At 44.8% G+C, this 19,487-nt stretch overlaps 1 protein-coding gene across 5 annotated transcripts in view; it reads left to right on the forward strand.

The window, feature by feature from the left end:
* mbd4 (methyl-CpG binding domain protein 4) overlaps window positions 1-19,487 on the forward strand; it is a 136,187-nt gene that overhangs the window by 3,553 nt on the left and 113,147 nt on the right. For 4 of the 5 annotated variants that reach the window (XM_068051341.1, XM_068051344.1, XM_068051345.1 and 1 more), the window contains exons 2-6: window positions 1,807-2,097; window positions 4,545-5,365; window positions 6,951-7,028; window positions 7,122-7,256; window positions 8,266-8,415. In XM_068051341.1, coding sequence (XP_067907442.1) covers window positions 1,835-2,097; window positions 4,545-5,365; window positions 6,951-7,028; window positions 7,122-7,256; window positions 8,266-8,415 — 1,447 coding nt within the window. In that variant the 5' untranslated portion in view covers window positions 1,807-1,834. The remainder of the gene's footprint in view (window positions 1-1,806; window positions 2,098-4,544; window positions 5,366-6,950; window positions 7,029-7,121; window positions 7,257-8,265; window positions 8,416-19,487) is intronic. The other variant, XM_068051342.1, reaches the window with a different exon arrangement.

Consider the following 19,487-nt stretch of genomic DNA (forward strand, 5'->3'; position numbering starts at 1 on the left):
AAAGAACCAATGGCGACTAGAGGAAAAACCTTTTTACACAGTAAACGGTTAGGATCTGAATGCACTGCTTGAGAGTATAGTGGAGGCAGATAGAATCAGGGCTTTCAAGAGGAAATTGGATAAGCAGCTGAAGAGAGAAAATTTGCAGGGCTACAGGGAAAGGGCAAGGGTGTGGGACGAGATGTGGTGATCTTGCAGAGAGCTGGCACCCACACAATGGGCCAAATGGCGGCCTCCTGTGCTGTAGCTATTCTGTGATGCTATGATTTAGTAGATATGTAAGTCGCACATGAAATAATAACAGCAAATATTGGAACTACTTAGCAGCAGTAAGTAGCAGATGAGGCAGTGTCTGTAGAGAGAGAAACAAAGTTAACGTTTCGGGAGAAGGTTGGTGATAGGATGGATGGCAGGAGTGTGTTGCAATACTCTCCACTTGCCTGGATGAGTGCAACTCCAACAACACTTCAGAAGCTCAATACCATCCAGGACAAAACAACCTGCTTGATTGGCACCCGATCCACCACCTTAAACATTCACTCTCCACCACTGGCGCTTTGTGGCTGCAGTGTGTATCATCTAAAGATGCACTGCAACAACTCACCAAGGCTCCTTTGACAGCACCTTCTAAACCCACGACCTCTACCACCTAGAAGGACGAGCAGCAAGTTCCCTACCAAGTCTCACACCATCCTCAATTGGAAATATATCGTCATTACTCCATCGTCACTGGGTCAAAATCCTGGAACTCCCTTCCTAACAGCACTGTGGGCGTACCTACACCACATGTACGGCAGCGGTTCAAGAAAGCGGCTTACCACCACAAGGGCAATTGGGGATGGGCAATAAATACTGGCCTTGCCAGCGATGCTCTCATCCCATGAATAAATTTAAAAAGTAACAAAAGAAATAATGGTGCAAGGAAGAAGGTGTGGTAATGGGACACTGAATGAACAAAAGTTGGGTCCAGAGGAGATGTAAATGGCAATAACAGAACCATTACAAGCTCCTGCAGGTCCTGTACGAAGTGAGTTTGGAAAATCTCAGGCCAATTTCTAATGAGTACCTCTATATTCTTGAACTGCCCACAGCTTGACACTAATTAGCACATAGAGAGGCCACAAGGGTTTCATGAGCTTTGCCAGTTGTTTTCTGAAGTTCTGGGTGGCACAGTGGTTAGCACCACGGCCTCACAGCTCCAGAGACCCGGGTTCAGTTCTGGGTACTGCCTGTGCGGAGTTTGCAAGTTCTCCCTGTGACCACGTGGGTTTCCGCCAGGTGGTCCGGTTTCCTCACACAGCCAAAGACTTGCAGGTTGCTAGGTAAATTGGCCATTGTAAATTGCCCCTAGTGTAGGTAGGTGGTAGGAGAATGGTGGAGATGTGGTAGGGAATATGTGATTAATGTAGGATTTGTATAAATGGGTGGTTGTTGGCCGGCACAGACTTGGTGGGCCAAAGGGCCTGTTTCAGTGTTGTATCTCTAAATAAATAAAATAAAATATTGGCATTTAAAGCATATTTTTGGGGTAACATAGAGGACGTTTGCTGACCATCTAACTCATGGAATATTTAACCAGGAGGCATTTGGGGTGGTATCAAGAAAGTTTTGCTGCCCACCTAGTCCATGCTATGCCAGACTTGGGAGTGCCTAGTACAGACCCTATAGCCTCATAATAAGTTAGTTGCATTCATTCACCATCATTGATGTGCCTCATCATGATAATTGTAAAATTCAGTAGGAATATACATTTTTATAAATGGGGAAAACAAAATATGAATTAACTTAATTGTGATTTATTTTCAGTAAGGAGAAAAATTAAAAAGTTTACCTGATGGATGTGCCTCCTTGCAGTGAGATCAGCAAAGATAAACACTGTTTCCAAAAAAAATCACCAAAAAAAGATGTCTTAAACCCTGAATTGATGAATGCTGGAAACACAAACTCTTCATTGTCTGAAGCTGGCCCTATCATTCATGCTTTGGATCCTGAAATATCCCGAGGATGTTACCCTGAACTTCCAGAAGGATGGAAGAGAATAGTGAAAGAAAGAAAGACTGGGAAGTCAGCAGGAAAATCCGACATTTACATTATAAGGTAGGAGATATTCTAGTTCTTAAAGAAATCACAAGCGATGTCTTCTTTTGTTACACAAGATGGTGAAGAAATGTAGCATTTTAAAAGCTAATTTAGGGCCCCCTAAAGTCCCTGGGCTCACTAATCTCAGTATTTTAATACCAGGGACCCTCCCATACCTGTGACCTACACAAATGTACCTCACTAATGCAACAGTGCACTGTGACTCCTAATGATGAAGAAAGTTTCCCCATACAGTGCATAACCATTAGAGACACTGGAACATTAAATAACTTCTCCAAGATCTATTCGGCTCATTGTTCCACAAAAATCTATGATTCCTCCAAGGTCTCCTACCTCAGCCGCCACTGGTTGAACAGTGGGTAAATGCACTGCCTGCACTGTAACTGAGCCATACAGTTCAAGAAGGTGCAGGTTCAATATGTGGTGTTTGTTGCGTTAGCTGATTTCAGGGTAGCACTGGGCCACTGCAGTTGGGATCAGTGTTCTTGGGCTGGAAAAATGGAATAATCAGCAGAGGCCCAGAGATACCTGCTGAAAAATACCAATATTTGCATACTAGATCAGGAGAACCAGTGGTGGCTCTGTGGATGAATAGTCTGCAGGCAATTACTGTCCAGTTTCCACATGTAGAATGAACTCGACAAGGTGCTGGACACATTAATCATTTAACATGCCTTAAGAAGAGGAAGGGAAAAACATGGGGCAAGGGGGAAGAGGCTTATCTTTTACCTGGTACAAAGTATCTTCAGTTTGGTTCTACTGTATATTCTTGCATACAAGACTGCCTCCCAGAGTTCCACCAGAAAGCTGGAAGAATCCATGGCCTTCGTATGAAATGAGGGTCAAAATCCCAGCGCTTCTATCCATGAAATTCCTCCGCTTCATGTCGGCTGTGACCACTAGTACATTTTCACTTTTTCATTTCAACCTACCCATTCCTAACTTCCTGTTGCTCTGCTCCGCTAGCACAGCAATATTTAAATGGCAGCTCACTCTTCCAATTTCAGACTTCGTTCTTTCTGTTAACTTTAAATCTCCTCTTCCTGAAGTCAGGCATTGGGAAGGAGAATTTGCATTAAAATATTCCCAGTGCTGGAGGGTCAGAACAACAGCTGATAGGAGTGCATGACTTGATGGTGCTGGGATCATCACCATGGGAGAAATTGCGATACTGGGAGCGAAAGCAGTCTAGAGGGAATCTCAAGGAGGAAATGATCTACACATAGTGATATAGTAGTGTACTGGTTATGTTAATTTTTTTTTATTCATTCTTGACATGTGACAGTCGCTGATGAGACCAGCATTTAGTGCCCTTCCCTAATTGCCCTTGAGCAGGTGGTGAACTGCTGTAGTCCATGTGGTGTAGGTACACCCACAGTGCTGTTCAGGAGGGTGTTCCAGGATTTTGTCCCAGCGACAGTGAAGGAACGGCAATATAGTTCTAATTGAAGATGATATGTGACTTTGAGGGTAACTTGCAGGTGGTGGTCTTCCCATGCGCCGCCTTCTGGGTGATGGAGGTTGCGAGTTGGTAAGTGCTATTGAAAGAGCCTTGGCTAGTAATCTAGAATTTATGCATTTAAATTCAGTTTTTTTAAAAAATGGTCAGGAAGTAAAGAGCTGGGATTAGTAAAAGTAACCATGAAGCTGCTACTTCATAAAACCTAACTGCTTCTCTCATGTCCTTCAGGGAAGGAAACCTATCCTTACGTACTCTGGAATATTTATGACTCCAGTGGCTGACTCTTAGCTGCCCTCTGAAGTGGCCTAGCAAGCATTTAGTTGTATCAAACTGCTTAATAGCTCAAGATGGTACACAGCTACATTCTCAGGGCAGCTAGGAATAATCAATTAAATATCGGGTCTTACCAGCAAAGCTCATATTCCAAGAATGAATTAAAAATCTATCGAATGCCATAACCCAGACCGTTTTAGTCGCAAGGAGAAAAATTTAACCAAGTGTGTCACAATCAAAGGTCAATAAACTACTACAGTCATAAGAGTTCAGGTTATATTTTAGATTTGCTTGTGCATCCCATTTGCTCAGTGTCACCCAAGAAAAACAATGAAAGCTGATGTTGAGCAGATTTAAAAGCCCATCACATTTAAAATGTAGACAGGTATCATTTAAGTTGACATAGGAAGTTTTAATTATTAATATGGACATAAGGATTTAAAATGACAATATATAAAAAAGGACAAAATATATTTTATAATGCATGCCAAATTCCATCTCCAGACCCTGATCCAATGATCCTCAACTCTCTAACCCTCCTCCTTGTGAGTCTTGGTCTTGACATTCCTGTATCCAACGTCATGGGAAGTCAGCTAGTTTTCATTATTTTATTAGGGAGGAATTGAATGAAGTAAATGTTTACTCTTTATATTCCTGTGAACGAAAACAACTGTCTTGTCTTTATGTGCATTCAAATTATTTTATTTAGTCCTCAAGGGAAGCGATTTCGATCTTCAAAGGAAGTTGAAAATTACTTTCAGAGAAGTGCTGGAGAGGAAAATCTGAAGGCCAAAGACCTTAATGTCTTCGGGCGAGGCTGTACTCTGAGAAGGATTGCCTCTGCTAAGCAGACAGCATTCCTGCAGACCAACAACTCACCAGTACAAGGCATCGGCAAATTAACTGTTAACCTTCCGCTAACTTTGTCGCGTGTGCCACAAAATGCCGAGGTGGAAGAGGGACCTGAAACCGAAAGTAACTGCTGTATGAGCAAAAGACAGAAGCAGACAGAGGTTAAAAATGCCTCAAAACAGAAACCTAAAAAAGGCACAAAACCACAAAACCCAAGCAGACTGAGAATGTGTTCCAAAAGAGGATCATCTGCCAGAGCGGGACAGAAAGAGTGGCCGTCTGAAGATGGGGAGCTGGGTGAAAGAATACTAGCTAACAGAAGAAAAGCAAATTTCAAAAGTAAGAGGAAAACCAGCAGCAGAAAGTCCAAACAGCAAGCAGCAGACAGCAAGAAGCAGCTTCCAAAGAAGCAGGCATTTGAAAGCAAGGACACAGTGGAACTGAAAGTGGAAGAAGCTGGTGAGCCTGTCACTGAGGGATCAGAGTTTAACAGGCAGGTGGCGCAGATGAGCAAAGAGGGCGATGCTGATCCCATCACATTCCCTGAAACATCTGATATAAAACTAGGCATGAGCCCTTCACAGACACATTTCTCAAAATCAGGGATTACTTGTGAAATCTCAGACAGTGGCACAAACGATTCTGATGGGAACAGGTTTACACTGCTGAAAACCCAAGGTACTGCATTTAAAGGATAATTGAAAGTTTGCTTTCATAGCTTTGAAATGTTCTGTGTCTTTTTTAATTTTTTTTCTAAAGCAGTTTGCAAGGAGTTTTTATTTTCTTAAATTCCCTACTCTCTGAAGGTATTGACTCACACTGCACTACAGTTCTACAACTCACATCAGCCCTCTAGCACCTAAGACATGCAGCCATTCTTCCGACGCAAGTCAAGACAGATTGACAGACTATTCAACCATAAAGGCATCACAGCCAAGCAGATTCTGTTCTCACCCGACACCATGCATGCCTGCAGAGATTTCTGTTTAGCTATTGAATGGTGCTCAGGCTTTTTCCACCCCACCCCACCCCACCCCATAATCTAGGGGCACTGAGGCTAATTATAGTGCATCAACTGTTGCACTGGGTGAAATCAGCCCAGCACAGGTAGTAACTGAACTGGAAATTTCTAGTCTTAATGGCCAAGTGCAACATTCAGCCGTACTTTTTCCCACTAGGCCATTGTAATTCTTTGCTATTTTATTTCTACATCTACGTCTTGACTGCCTATGCACCATTCCCCTTCCAAGGTTTAGAACAGGTCATCTGCTGCCGAACTTGTAAAAGACAACACGAGATGACTCAAGTTTTGACCTTGAGATTTGATTTTTCAAGGTACCATCCAGCCTTTGGTGAAGCCTTCGCTCTGTACACAGCTTACCAAATGAGGCTCTTTGGCTTGGCACAATATCCCAGCATACTTTGCTGCTGGCTATTTGCTGTTTTGCTATTGTTTCTGTCTACCTGAGATGCGAACAGGAGACGAAACTGGAAAGTAAACTCGGACAATGAGAACAGGAGGAGGCCAATCAGTCTTTTGAGTGTATTACATAGGAAAAGAAAGGCTATTCAGCCTCTCGATCCTGTTACAGGAGTAGGTCATTCAGCCCTTTGAGTTTGTATGCCATTCAGTTAGATCGTGGCTAATAAGTACCTCAACCCCATATATGTGCCTTTGCTCCATATCCCTTGATACCCTTACCTCAAAAATCTAGCGATCTAAACCTAGAAAGTCTCAATTGAAGTTAGGTTTCTGTAAACTAAGGTTTATTGTTAGTCAATTCCTGGCATTGTGCATGGGAAGAGGAAATGTGCTGAGATCTAGGAGAGATAGCCACTGAACTCAATGGTCCCTCTGCTTCAGCACTCTCTGTGCAAGGAATACTGTACTGCGGTAGCACCATTGAGCAGTAGGCAGACTTCATACATACAATCTCCCCCAAAATCAGCTGTAAGGAACACATGCGTTTTCCTGCAGTAAATGGAGCAAGAAATCCCCAAGTCCTCCTTATATACATCCCGGCGGCTGGTAGAAGCCTGGGGCACAAGACCTGGGAGCAGTGGATGAGTGGTGAACTGGGGGGTAAAGGGAGGTAGCAGCTCAAAAAGGCAGTCTTATCGTCACATTCACTTTTACTGTGTGGTTTAGATTGATCTTGAAAGTGAGATTTTAAACAGCCATTTGAAGTGCCGACCCCTGCTAATCACAAACACCAGGGATCTCATTAGCCTTGATACCCAACTGAGTCCTTTTTTGAAACAGAGAATCATCCTCCTCCAAGAGTGAAGCTGGACAAGAGGAAAACCAGCCCATACTTTTCGAGAAAATATTCCAAAGAAGGTATGGAGTGTGAATCTTTATCCAGGTGAGAGTTTGTAACGTGATGTCAAATGCCACTGACTAGTGATATGAGCCTTCAGTGTATTTTTGCAGCCTCCAGCCCACCGCGGCGTAAAGCCTTTGCCAAGTGGATTCCTCCTCGATCTCCGTTTATACTGGTCCAAGAGACACTCTTTCATGATCCCTGGAAGCTTCTTGTTGCAACCATACTTCTTAATAAAACCACTGGTAAGTTAGCCTGTATTAAGTGAGTGGCATGGGAGAACTGCTAGCAGTGAGAGTATCAGATCTGGGTTAGTCAGCTGCAGCTACTATTGGAGGCAGTTCAATAGAGAGCGATTTATCAACACTATGATTAAAAACTCTCCCATGATTATGCTGGTGTTGAGTTGCTGTAGAGTGGCTTGCACCCACACAGTGAGCTTCCTGTTTTGAGCAGGTTACTGGAGGGAGGCACTAAGTGATGTCTGGTCATTTCTCCACTTGGAGTCCAGGAAGCTGGATCATGCGTGCACTTCCTGGGTGTCACTTAGCAGGCAGCAGAGCCCAAGGAGAAGACTGACCAACCATCCATTCTCTCACCTCATGCTGTGGGCCATAATGCAAAGGAAGAGGGGATATCACCACAAGGACTGCAACGATTCAAGATAGCAGCCCACTTCCATCATCTTAGGGCAACTAACAATCACCAATAAATGCAGTCTTAAAAATAAATAAAAAAATTGGCTACAAATTAATCTTTAACAAGTTGTCTATCAATATAAAGCTCTTAATCCTGTTGGAGCTTTTACCAACATTAGCAATATTCATTTCAAAACATTCTTATAAGGAGACAATGGGTGAGCACACTGCCCTTTCACCTCTGGCACCTGGATTGTGGTCCAGCTCAGACTGGTGCTACACTCTGCTCACTAACACAGATTTTAAGTTAGCTTAACCCATTTTCTAAAGAGATACAACTTCACGGCATAAACCTGCCCAAAGTTTGACACAGAATTTATTGGGCACAAGAATGGCTGTTGTGGCAAATGGAATGTAAGACTTCTTTGTTGCAGAAAGGAGGAAGATTCAGTCTGCTTTTAACCTTTTCTTTGCCTTCTCTGGGAGCGTTTGATAAAACTAGATGCAAACATTAGAATAGTATTCCATTGTCCAGCTTTGCTGTCTATCATCTCAATCATCACAAATGTTTAGGTGTTAATTTGAAATTATTCTGATAGTCTTTTCCTTGTGTCAGGTAAAAAGGCCATTCCTGTGCTGTGGGATTTCCTGGAGAGATACCCTTCTGCTGAAGTGGCCCGTGAGGCTGATTGGAAGGAAGTGGCAGCACTGCTGAAACCGCTTGGGCTGTATGAGCTGAGAGCCAAAGCTATCATTAAATTTTCTGGTATTATTCTTCAGCTGCTATTTGATTGGCTAACCCTGATGTGTTCTATTTCATTCAGTCTTGAAGTTGCAGTCTTGAAGTTGCAGTAATCTGGGAATCATAGAAACTTACAGCACAGAGGGAGGCTATTCAACCTGTTGGACCTGTACTGGGTTTTTGAAAGAGCAGTCATGCTTAGCCCCATATCTCCACGTTTTGTCCATAAGCCTCTAGGTTCCTCATCTTCAAGTATCTGTCCAACTCCCTTGTAAAATAAATTAGGGAATCAGCTTCCACCACCACCTTAAGGTAGTGTGTTCCAGGTCTCTCGACAACTTGATAAAATTTCTCCTCATTTTCCCTCGAGATCTTTTGTTAATTTTAGATCTAGGACTTCAAGCTACAGACCCACTTGCCAGAGGGAATACTTTTTCTCTATCCACTCTATCAAAACCTTTCATCATATTGAAAACCTCTGTTAGGTCACTTCTTTTCTACCAAGGCGAACAACCCTAACTTTTCCGACCTCTCCTCATAACTGAAGTCCCTGAACCCTGTGAACATCCTGGTGACCCTCCTCTGTACCCTTTCAAAGGCCTTTATATATTTCCTGAAGTGTGGTGTCCAGAATTGTCCGCAATACTCCAGCTGAAGTCTAACCAGTGATTTATTAAATTCTAGAATGATCTCTTTGCTTTTAAATTCTCTTCCTCTACTTACAAACCCAAATAACTCATATGCTTTTTAACCACCTTAGCAACTTACCCTGCCATATTTAAGACTTTTGTATCTGGACACCAAGGTATCTGTTCATCTATACTTTGAAAAATCATGTCCTTTATAGTATAATTTCTTTCTATATTTGTCCTCCTAAAGAGCATCACTTCACACTTCTCCTCATTGAACTCCATTTTCTATTCTTCTCCCCATTTCAACATCCTCTCTGTCATCCTGAAGCCTAGAATTATCCTCATAATGATCTTCTATGTTGCTTATTTTTGTAACACCTGCAAATGTTACAATGCTGCTCCCTACACCCGAATCTAGGTTGTTTATAAAAATTGAAAACAGGGTCCGTAATGGACCCAAAACTGACCCTTGGGGAACACCATTACAAACCACTTCCCAGCCTGAAAAACATTCATCCATCACCAGCTATTGATTCCTGTCACTGAGCTAATTTTTTTTTTTGTTCCTGGGAGGTCAGTGTCACTGGCTAGGCCAGCATTTATTGCCCATCCTGAATTACCCTCGAGGAGGTGCTGGTGAGCTGCCTTCTTGACCTGCTGCAGTCCTTGGGGTGTAGGTACACCAACAGTGCTGTTAAGGGAGTTCCAGGATTTTGACCCAGCAACAGTGAAGGAAGTATCTGAGGAGTTGCGAATGCTGCTGAACATGGTGCAATCATCAGCAAACATCCCCACTTCCTATCTTATGACAGAGAGGAGGTCATTGATGAAGCAGCTGAAGATGGTTGGGCCTAGGACACCACCTTGAGGAACTCCTGCAGTGAAGTCCTGGGACTGAGATGACTGACCTTCAACAACCACAACCATTTTCCTTTGTGCTAGGTATGACTCCAACCAGCGGAGAGTTTTCCCCCGATTCCCATTGGCTCTTGCCTTCCAGGAACGGAGAGGAGCTCTTCCAGCGCGCCGGAGTTTTGAAAAAAAAAAGCCAACAGTGACATTAGAGGAGAGCTGCAAGCTGATTGGTCGGTGAGTCACTGCTGTTAGTGCAAGAAAAGATCGGATGTCCACCAAAGCTACTAAGTATCATCACCTCATTCCATGACAATATGAAAGGCACAATTCAGCATAGCGGTGCCTCATCAGACCCCTTTCCTAACCTGAGTGGCGTGAAACAGGGCTGTGATCTCGCACCCACACTGTTTGGGATTTTCTTCTCCTTGCTGCTCTCTCACGCGTTCAACTCTTCAGAAGAAGGAATTTTCCTCCACACAAGATCAGATGGCAGGTTGTTCAACCTTGCCCGCCTAAGAGCGAAGACCAAAGTACGGAAAGTCCTCATCAGGGAACTCCTCTTTGCTGACAATGCTGCATTAACATCTCTCACTGAAGAGTGTCTGCAGAGTCTCATCGACAGGTTTGCGGCTGCCTGCAACGAATTTGGCCTAACCATCAGCCTCAAGAAAGCGAATATCATGGGACAGGACGTCAGAAATGCTCCATCCATCAATATCGGCAACCACGCTCTGGAAGTGGTTCAAGAATTCACCTATCTAGGCTCAACTATCACCAGTAACCTGTCTCTTGATGCAGAAATCAACAAGCGCATGGGAAAGGCTTCCACTGCTATGGCCAGACTGGCCAAGAAAGTGTGGGAAAATGGCGCACTGACATGGAACACAAAAGTTAGAGTGTATCAAGCCTGTGTCCTCAGTACCTTGCTCTACGGCAGCGAGGCCTGGACAACGTATGTCAGCCAAGAGCGATGTCTCAATTCATTCCATCTTCGCTACCTCCGGAGAATCCTTGGCATCAGGTGACAGGACTGCATCTCCAACACAGAAGTCCTCGAGGTGGCCAACATCCCCAGCTTATACACATTACTGAGTCAACGGCGCTTGAGATGGCTTGGCCATGTGAGCCGCATGGAAGATGGCAGGATCCCCAAGGACACATTGTACAGCGAGCTCGCCACTGGTATCAGACCCACCGGCCGTCCATATCTCTGCTTTAAAGACGTCTGCAAACGCGACATGAAGTCCTGTGACATTGATCACAAGTCGTGGGAGTCAGTTGCCAGTGATCGCCAGAGCTGGCGGGCAGCCATAAAGGCGGGGCTAAAGTGTGGTGAGTCGAAGAGACTTAGCAGTTGGCAGGAAAAAAGACAGAAGCCCAAGGGGAGAGCCAACTGCGTAACAGCCCCAACAACCAATTTTATCTGCAGTGCCTGTGTAAGAGCCTGTCACTCTAGTATTGGCCTTTATAGCCACTCCAGGCGCTGCTCCACAAACCATTGACCACCTCCAGGCGCTTACCCATTGTCTCTCAAGACAAGGAGGCCAAAGAAGAAAAGATGTTGGAGTGGGTAGAACAAGGCCCCTAGTGTAATTAATATTTTTTAATTAAGGAAGTAACTAATTAATCTAAGGGTAAGTCATGACAGGAGAGCTCAGCCCCGTGATATGCTCCTCATGCGCAATGTGGGAAATCAGGGGCGCTTCCAGTGTCCCTGACGACCATGTGTGCAGGAAGTGTATCCATCTGCAGCTACTGACTACCCGCATTACGGAGTTGGAGCTACGGGTGGATTCACTGTGGAGCATCCGCGATGCTGAGGACGTCGTGGATAGCACGTTTAGTTAGGTGGCCACACCACAGATAATGGCTGCACAGGCAGAAAAGGGATGGGTGACCACCAGACGGAATAGTAGGCGCAGGTGGGTAGTGCAAGAGTCCCCTGTGGCCATTCCCCCTCTCAAACAGATATACCACTTTGGATACTGTTGGGGGGTGTGGAGATGACCTTCCAGGGGAAAGCAGCAACAGCCAGGTTCGTGGCACCGTGGAGGGCTCTGCTGCACAGCAGGGAAGGAAAAGGGTTGGAAGAGCTATAGTGATAGGGTATTTTATCGTAAGGGGTGCAGATAGGCGTTTCTGTGGCCGCAAACGAGACTCCACGATGGTATGTTGCCTTCCTGGTGCTAGGATCAAGGATGCCTCGGAGCAGCTGCAGGACATTCTGAAAGGGGAGGGTGAGCAGCCAGCGGTCGTGGTCCATATTGGTACTAACGACATAGGCAGGAAGAGAGATGAGGTCCTGCAAAGTGAATGTAGGGAGTTAGGCAGAAGGTTAAAAAGCAGGACCTCTAGGGTTGTAATCTCAGGATTACTCCCCGTGCCAGGTGCTAGTGCGGGTAGGAATAGGAGGATAAGGCAAATGAATGCGTGGCTGAAGAGCTGGTGCAGGCAGGAAGGCTTCAGCTACTTGGATCTTTGGGATTTCTTCTGGTGCAGAGGTGACCAGTACAAGAGGGACGGGTTGCGTCTGAACTGGAAGGGGACCAATATCCTCGTGGGGAGGTTTGCTAGTACTACTCGGGAGGGTTTAAACTAGTCTGGCAGGGGTGTGGGACCCAAAATAGTGATCTCTCCGATGAGCTAGTTGAGGCAAATGTAGAGGTTAAAGCAAGTAAGTCCAGTAGGCAGGCCAGGCAGGGGCAGGACAGGGAGCGTGGAAGGTCTGGTAGGCTAAACTGCGTTTACTTTACTGCAAGAAGCCTTACAGGTAAGGCAGATGAACTCAGAGCATGGATCAGTACAAGGAATTGTGATATAGCTATTACGGAGACGTGGTTGAGTGATGGGCAGGACTGGCAGCTCAATGTTCTGGGATACCGATGCTTCCGGCGTGACAGAGGTGGAGGTAAGAAGGGAGGGGGAATGCACTGTTGATTAGGGAGGACATCACGGCAGTACTTAGAGAGGATATCCCGGGGGGAATGTCCAGCGAGGCCATATGGGTAGAACTTAGAAATAAGAAAGGGGTGATCACCTTGATGGGATTGTACTATAGGTCCCCCAATAAGAGGGAATTAGAGGAGCATATATGTAGGGAAATCACAGATAGGTGTAGGAAATATAGGGTTGTAATAGGTGATTTTAACTTCCCTAATATTGACTGGGACTGCCTTAGTGCTAAGGGATCAGATGGGGAAGAATTTGTTAAGTTTGTCCAGGATAGTTTTCTGAAGCAGTATGTGGATGGCCCTACTCGAGAAGGGGCTACACTCGACCTCCTCTTAGGAAATGAGGATGGGCAGGTGGTTGATGTGTCAGTGAGGGAGCACTTTGGGACCAGTGACTATAACTCTATTAGCTTCAAGATAGTTATGGAAAAGGATAGGACTGGTTCTCAGGTTGAAGTCCTAAATTGGGGGAAGGCTAATTTCGATTGCATCAGACAGGAACTCTCAAAAGTTGAATGGGAGAGGCTGTTATAGGTAAAGGGACGTCTGGCAAGTGGGAGGCTTTTAAAAGTGAGATAGGAAGAGTTCAGGGCTGGCATGTTCCTGTTAGATGGAAGGGCAAGGCTGGCAAGTTTAGGGAACCTTGGTGACGAGGGATATTGAAGGTCTGGTCAGGACAAAGAAGGAGGCATATGTCCGGTAGAGGCAGCTGGGATCAAGCGAGTCCCTCGAGGAGTATAGGGGATGTAGGAGTACACTTAAGAAGGAAATTAGGAGGGCGAAAAGGGGCCATGAGATTTCCCTGGCAGATAAGATAAAGGAGAATCCTAAAAGATTTTGTAAGTATATTAAGAGTAAAAGGGTAGCTAGGGAGAGAGTAGGTCCCCTTAAAGATCAGTGTGGTAATCTATCTGTGGAGCCACGGGAAATAGACGAGGTCTTAAATGAATACTTCTCGTCTGTATTTACTGTGGGGAAGGTCATGGAAGCTAGTGAGTTCAAGGGAGGGAACGGCGATATCCTGGAGCATATCAACATTACAAAGGAGGAGGCGTTGGAGGTTCTGAAGCGTATTAAGGTGGATAAATCCCCAGGGCCTGACCAGGTGTATCCTAGGATGTTATGGGAAGCAAGGGAGGAGATTACTGGGGCCCTGGTAGAGATTTTAGTATTATCGTTAGCCATGGGTGAGGTACCGGAAGACTGGAGGATAGCTAATGTTGTGCCTTTATTTAAGAAGGGCAGCAGGGATAAGCCAGGGAACTACAGGCCGGTGAGCCTTACATCAGTGGTGGGAAAGTTATTGGAAGGGATTCTGAGAGACAGGATTTATATGCATTTGGAAAGGCAAGTTCTGATTAGGGATAGTCAGCATGGCTTTGTGCATGGAAAATCATGTCTCACAAATTTGATTGAGTTTTTTGAAGAGGTGACCAAGAGGATTGACGAGGGCAGAGCGATGGACGTTGTCTACATGGACTTTAGCAAGGCCTTTGACAAGGTCCTGCATGGTAGGCTGGTCCAGAAGGTTCGAACACATAGGATCCAGGGTGAGCTAGCAAATTGGATACAAAATTGGCTTGGTGATAGGAGGTGGTAGTGGAGGGTTGTTTTTCAGATTGGAGGCCGGTGACCAGTGGTATGCCGCAGGGATCGGTGCTGGGCCTCTGTTGTTTGTTTTTCATATATATTAGTGACTTGGATGTGAATGTAGGGGGCATGATTAGTAAGTTTGCAGATGACACCAAAATTAGTGGTATAGTGGACAGTGAAGAAGGTTGTCTAAGGTTACAACAGGATATAGATCAACTGGGAAAGTGGGCAAGGGATTGGCAAATGGAATTTAACACAGACAAGTGCGAAGTATGCATTTTGGGAAGTTAAACCAGGGCAGGACATATACAGTGAATGGCAGGGCCCTGGGGAGTGTTGTTGAGTAGAGAGACCTTGGGGTGCAAGTACATAGTTCGCTGAAAGTGGCGACACAGGTAGACTGGGTGGTGAAGAAGGCGTATGGCATGCTTGCCTTCATCGATCGAGGCATTGAGTACAAGAATTGGGACGTCATGTTACAGTTGTACATAATGTTGGTTAGGCTGCACTTGGAGTACTGTGTGCAGTTCTGGTCGCCGCACTACAGGAAAGATTTGATTAAGCTAGAGAGGGTGCAGAAAAGGTTCACAAGGATGTTGCCTGGTTTGGAGGGCTTGAGTTATAAAGAGAGAGTGGACAGGCTGGATCTGTTTTCCCTGGAGCGAAGGAGGCTGAGAGGGGACATGATAGAGGTATATGAAATTATGAGAGGCATAGATAGGGTAGATAGCCAGAGTCTGTTTCCCATGGTAGGGGTGACTAAAACTAGAGGGCATAGATTTAAGGCGAGAGGGACGAGGTTTAAAGGGGATCAAAGGGGTAAATTTTTCTCACAAAGAATAATGGGTATCTGGAATGAGCTGCCTGAGGAGGTGGTGGAGGCAGGAACAGTCGCAACATTTAAGAGGCATCTGGACAGGTACTTGAATGAGAAAGGCAAAGAGGAATATGGAATTAATGCAGCCAGGCGGGATTCGTATAGATAGGCATTATGGTCGGCATGGACGTGGTGGGCCGAAGGGCCTGTTTCTATGCTGTACGACTCTATGACTCTATAGCACCAGTTTTGCTAGGGCTCCTTGATGCCATGCTCAGTCAAATGCTGCCTTGATGACAGGGGCAGTCACTCTTTCCTCATCTCTTGAGTTCAGCTCTTTTGTCCATGTTTGGACCAAGGCTGTAATGAGGTCAGGAGCTGAGTTGCCCTGACAGAACCCAAACTGAGCATCAGTGAACAGGTTATTGTTGAGCAAGTGCCGCTTGATAGCACTGTCGACGACCCCGTCCATCACTTTGCTGATGATCGAGAGTACACTGGGAGGGCGATAAGTGGCTGGGTTGGATTTGTCCTGCTTTTTGTGGACAGGATATGACTGGGCAATTTTCCATATTGTCGAGTAGATGCCAGTGTTGTAGCTCTACTGGAGCAGCTTGGCTAAGGGTGCAGCTAATTCTGGAGCACAAGTCTTCAGTACTATTGCCAGAATGTTGTCAGGGCCCATAGCCTTTGCAGTATCCAGTGCCTTCAGTCGTTTCTTGATGCTACATTGAGTGAATCGGATCGGTTGAAGACTGGCATTGGTGATGCTGGGGACCTCAGGCAAACGTCGAGATGGATCATCCACTCCACACTTCTGGCTGAAGATGAATGCAACTGCTTCAGCCTTGTCTTTTGCACTGATGGGCTGGGCTGTTCCATCATTGAGGATGGGGATGTTTGTGGAGTCGCCTCCTCCTATTAGTTGTCTGATTCTCCACTGCCATTCACGGTGCTTGGATCTAATCCGTTGGTTGTGGGATTGCTTACCCTGTCTATTGCATGCTGCTTCCGCTGTTTAGCATGCAAGTGGTCCTGTGTTTTAGCTTCACCAGGCTGTCACCTCGTTTTTAGGTATGCCTGGTGCTGCTCCTGTCATGCCCTCCTGCACTCTTCATTGAACCAGGGTTGATCCCTTGGCTTGATGGTAATGGAAGAATGAGGGATATGCCGGGCCATGAGGTCACAGATTGTGGTTGAATACAATTCTGCTCCTGCTGTTGGCGCATAGCGCCTCATGGCTGCCCAGTTTTGAGTTGCTAGATCTGTTCTAAATCTATCCCATTTAGTACAGTAGTACTGCCATACAACATGATGGAGGGTCTTCTCAATTTGAAGATGGGACTTTGTCTCCACATGGACTATGCGGTGGTCACCCTACCAATACTGTCAATGACAGATGCATCTGCAACAGGTAGAATGGTGAGGACGAGGTCAAGTAGGTTTTTCCCTTATTTTTAAACAGTGACCCCTGGTTCTAGATTCTCCCACATGGGAAAAAGTCCTTTCCACATCCACCCTGTCAAGACCCCTCAGGATTTTATATGTTTCAATGAAGTCGCCTCTTACTCTTCTAAATTCCAGCAGATTCAAGCCTAGCCTGTCCAATCTTTCCTCGTACGATAGCCCACCCAGTCCACTAAACCTTCTCTGGACTGCTTCCAATGCATTTACATCCTTCCTTAAATAAGGAGACCAATACTGTACACAGTACTCCAGATGTCATCTCACCAATGCTCCGTAGAGCTGAAACATAACCTCCCTGCTTTTGTATTCAATTCTCCTGGTGATAAACGATAACATTCTGTTAGCTTTCCTAATTATGTGCTGTACCTGCTTACTAACCTTTTGCGATTCATGCACTAGGACACCCAGATCCCTCTGCATCTAGGGTGGCACAGTGGCGCAGTGGTTAGCACCGCAGCCTCACAGCTCCAGGGACCCGGGTTCGATTCCGGGTACTGCCTGTGTGGAGTTTGCAAGTTCTCCCTGTGTCTGCGTGGGTTTTCTCCGGGTGCTCCGGTTTCCTCCCACAAGCCAAAAGACTTGCAGGTTGATAGGTAAATTGGCCATTATAAATTGTCACTAGTATAGGTAGGTGGTAGGGAAATATAGGGACAGGTGGGGATGTGGTAGGAATATGGAATTAGTGTAGGATTAGTGTAAATGGGTGGTTGATGTTCGGCACAGACTCGGTGGGCCGAAGGGCCTGTTTCAGTGCTGTATCTCTAATCTAATCTAATCTAATCAAATCTAAGAGCTCTGCAATCTCTCACCATTTAGATAATATACTTCTTTGTTATTCTTCCTGCCAAAATGGACATTATACCCACATTATACTCCATCTGGCAGATTTTTGCCCACTCACTTAATCTATATCCCTTTGTAGCCTCTTTATGTCCCCTTCACAGCCTACTTTCCTACCTATCTTTGTGTCATCAGCAAATTTAGCAACCATACCTTCGGTCCCTTCATCCAAGTCATTTATATAAATTGTAAAAAGTTAAGGCCCCAGCACTGATCCCTGTGGCACACCACTCGTTACATCTTGCCAACCGGAAAATTACCCATTTATGCCTACTCTGTTTCCTGTTAGCTAGCCAATCTTCTACCCATGCCAATATATTACCCCTACACCATGAGCTTTTATTTTTTGCAATAACCTTTGTGGCACCTTATCAAATGCTTTCTGGAAATCTAAGTACAGTACATCCACCGGTTTCCCTTCACCATAGCACATGTAACTCCCTCAAAGAACTCCAATAAATTGGTTAAACATGATTTCCCTTTCACAAAACCATGTTGACTCTGCCTGATTACCTTCAATTTTTCTAAGTGCCTGCTATAATGTCTCTAATAATAGCTTCAGACATTTTCCGTAAGACAGATGTTAAGCTAACTGGCCTGTAGTTTCCTGCTTTCTGTCTCCCTTTTTGAATAAAGGAGTTACATTCGCTATTTTCCAGTCTAGTGGAACCTTCCCTGAATCTAGGGAATTTTGGAAAATTAAAACTAACACATCAACTATCTCACTAGCCACTTCTTTTAAGTCCCTAGGATGAAGTCCATCAGGACCTGGGGACTTGGCAGTCTGCAGCTCCAACAATCTGTTCAGTACCACTTCCCTGGTGATTAATTTTCTTGAGTTCCTCCCTCCCTTCCATTTCTTGACTTACAGCTAATACTGGGATGTTACATGTATCCTCCATAGTGAAGACCAATGCAAAATACCTGTTGAATTCATCTGCCATCTCCTTATTATCCATTATTAATTCCCCGGACTCGCTTTCTATAGGACCAACATTCACTTTGTTAACTTGTTTCTTTTTTAAATATCTATAGAAACTCTTACTATCTGTCTTTATATTTCTAGATAGCTTTCTCTCGTACTCTAATTTTACCATATCAATCTTTTAGTCAATCTTTGCTGTTTTTTTATATTCTGTCCAATCTTCTGACCTGCCTCCCATCCTTGCACAATTAAAGGCTTTTTCTTTAAGTTTGATACTATCTTTAACTGTTTCAGTTAACCACGGATGGTGGATCCCATCCTTGGGATTTTTCTTTCTTGTTGAAATATATCCTGTGCATTCTGAAATATCTCCTTAAATGTCTGCCTCTACATCTCTATTGACCTATCCCTTAACCTAATTTGCCAGTTTACTTTACTTAGCTCTGCTTTCGTGCCCTCATAATTGCCCATATTTAAGTTTAAAATACTGGTCTTGGACCCACTCTTCTCTCCCTCAAACTGAATGTAAAATTCAATCATATTATGATTGCTGCTACCTAGGGGCGCCTTAACTATGAGGTCATTAATTAATCCTATCTCGTTACACAATACTAGGTCAAGTATAGCCTGCTTTCTGGTTGGCTCCAGAATGTACTGTTCCAAGAAATTATCCCGAAAGCATTCTATGTACTCCTCATCTAGGCTACCTCTGCCCATCTGATTTTTCCAATCTATATGTAGGTTAAAATCCCCCATGATTATCACTGTACCTTTCTGACAAGCTGCCATTATTTCTTCTTTTATACCCTGTCCTGCAGTGTGGTTAATGTTAGGTGGTCAGTACACCAGTCCCACAAGTGACTTCTTGCCTTTATGATTTCTCATCTCTATCCAAACTGCTTCTACATCCTGGTTTCCTGAGCTTAAGTCATCCCTCTCTATTGTGCTAATACCATCATTAATGAACAGAACCACCTCTCCACCTTTTCCTAGCTTCCTGTCCTTTCTAAATGCCA

Source organism: Heterodontus francisci, chromosome 19, assembly GCF_036365525.1.
Source record: "Heterodontus francisci isolate sHetFra1 chromosome 19, sHetFra1.hap1, whole genome shotgun sequence".
NCBI classification, from domain to species: domain Eukaryota; kingdom Metazoa; phylum Chordata; class Chondrichthyes; order Heterodontiformes; family Heterodontidae; genus Heterodontus; species Heterodontus francisci.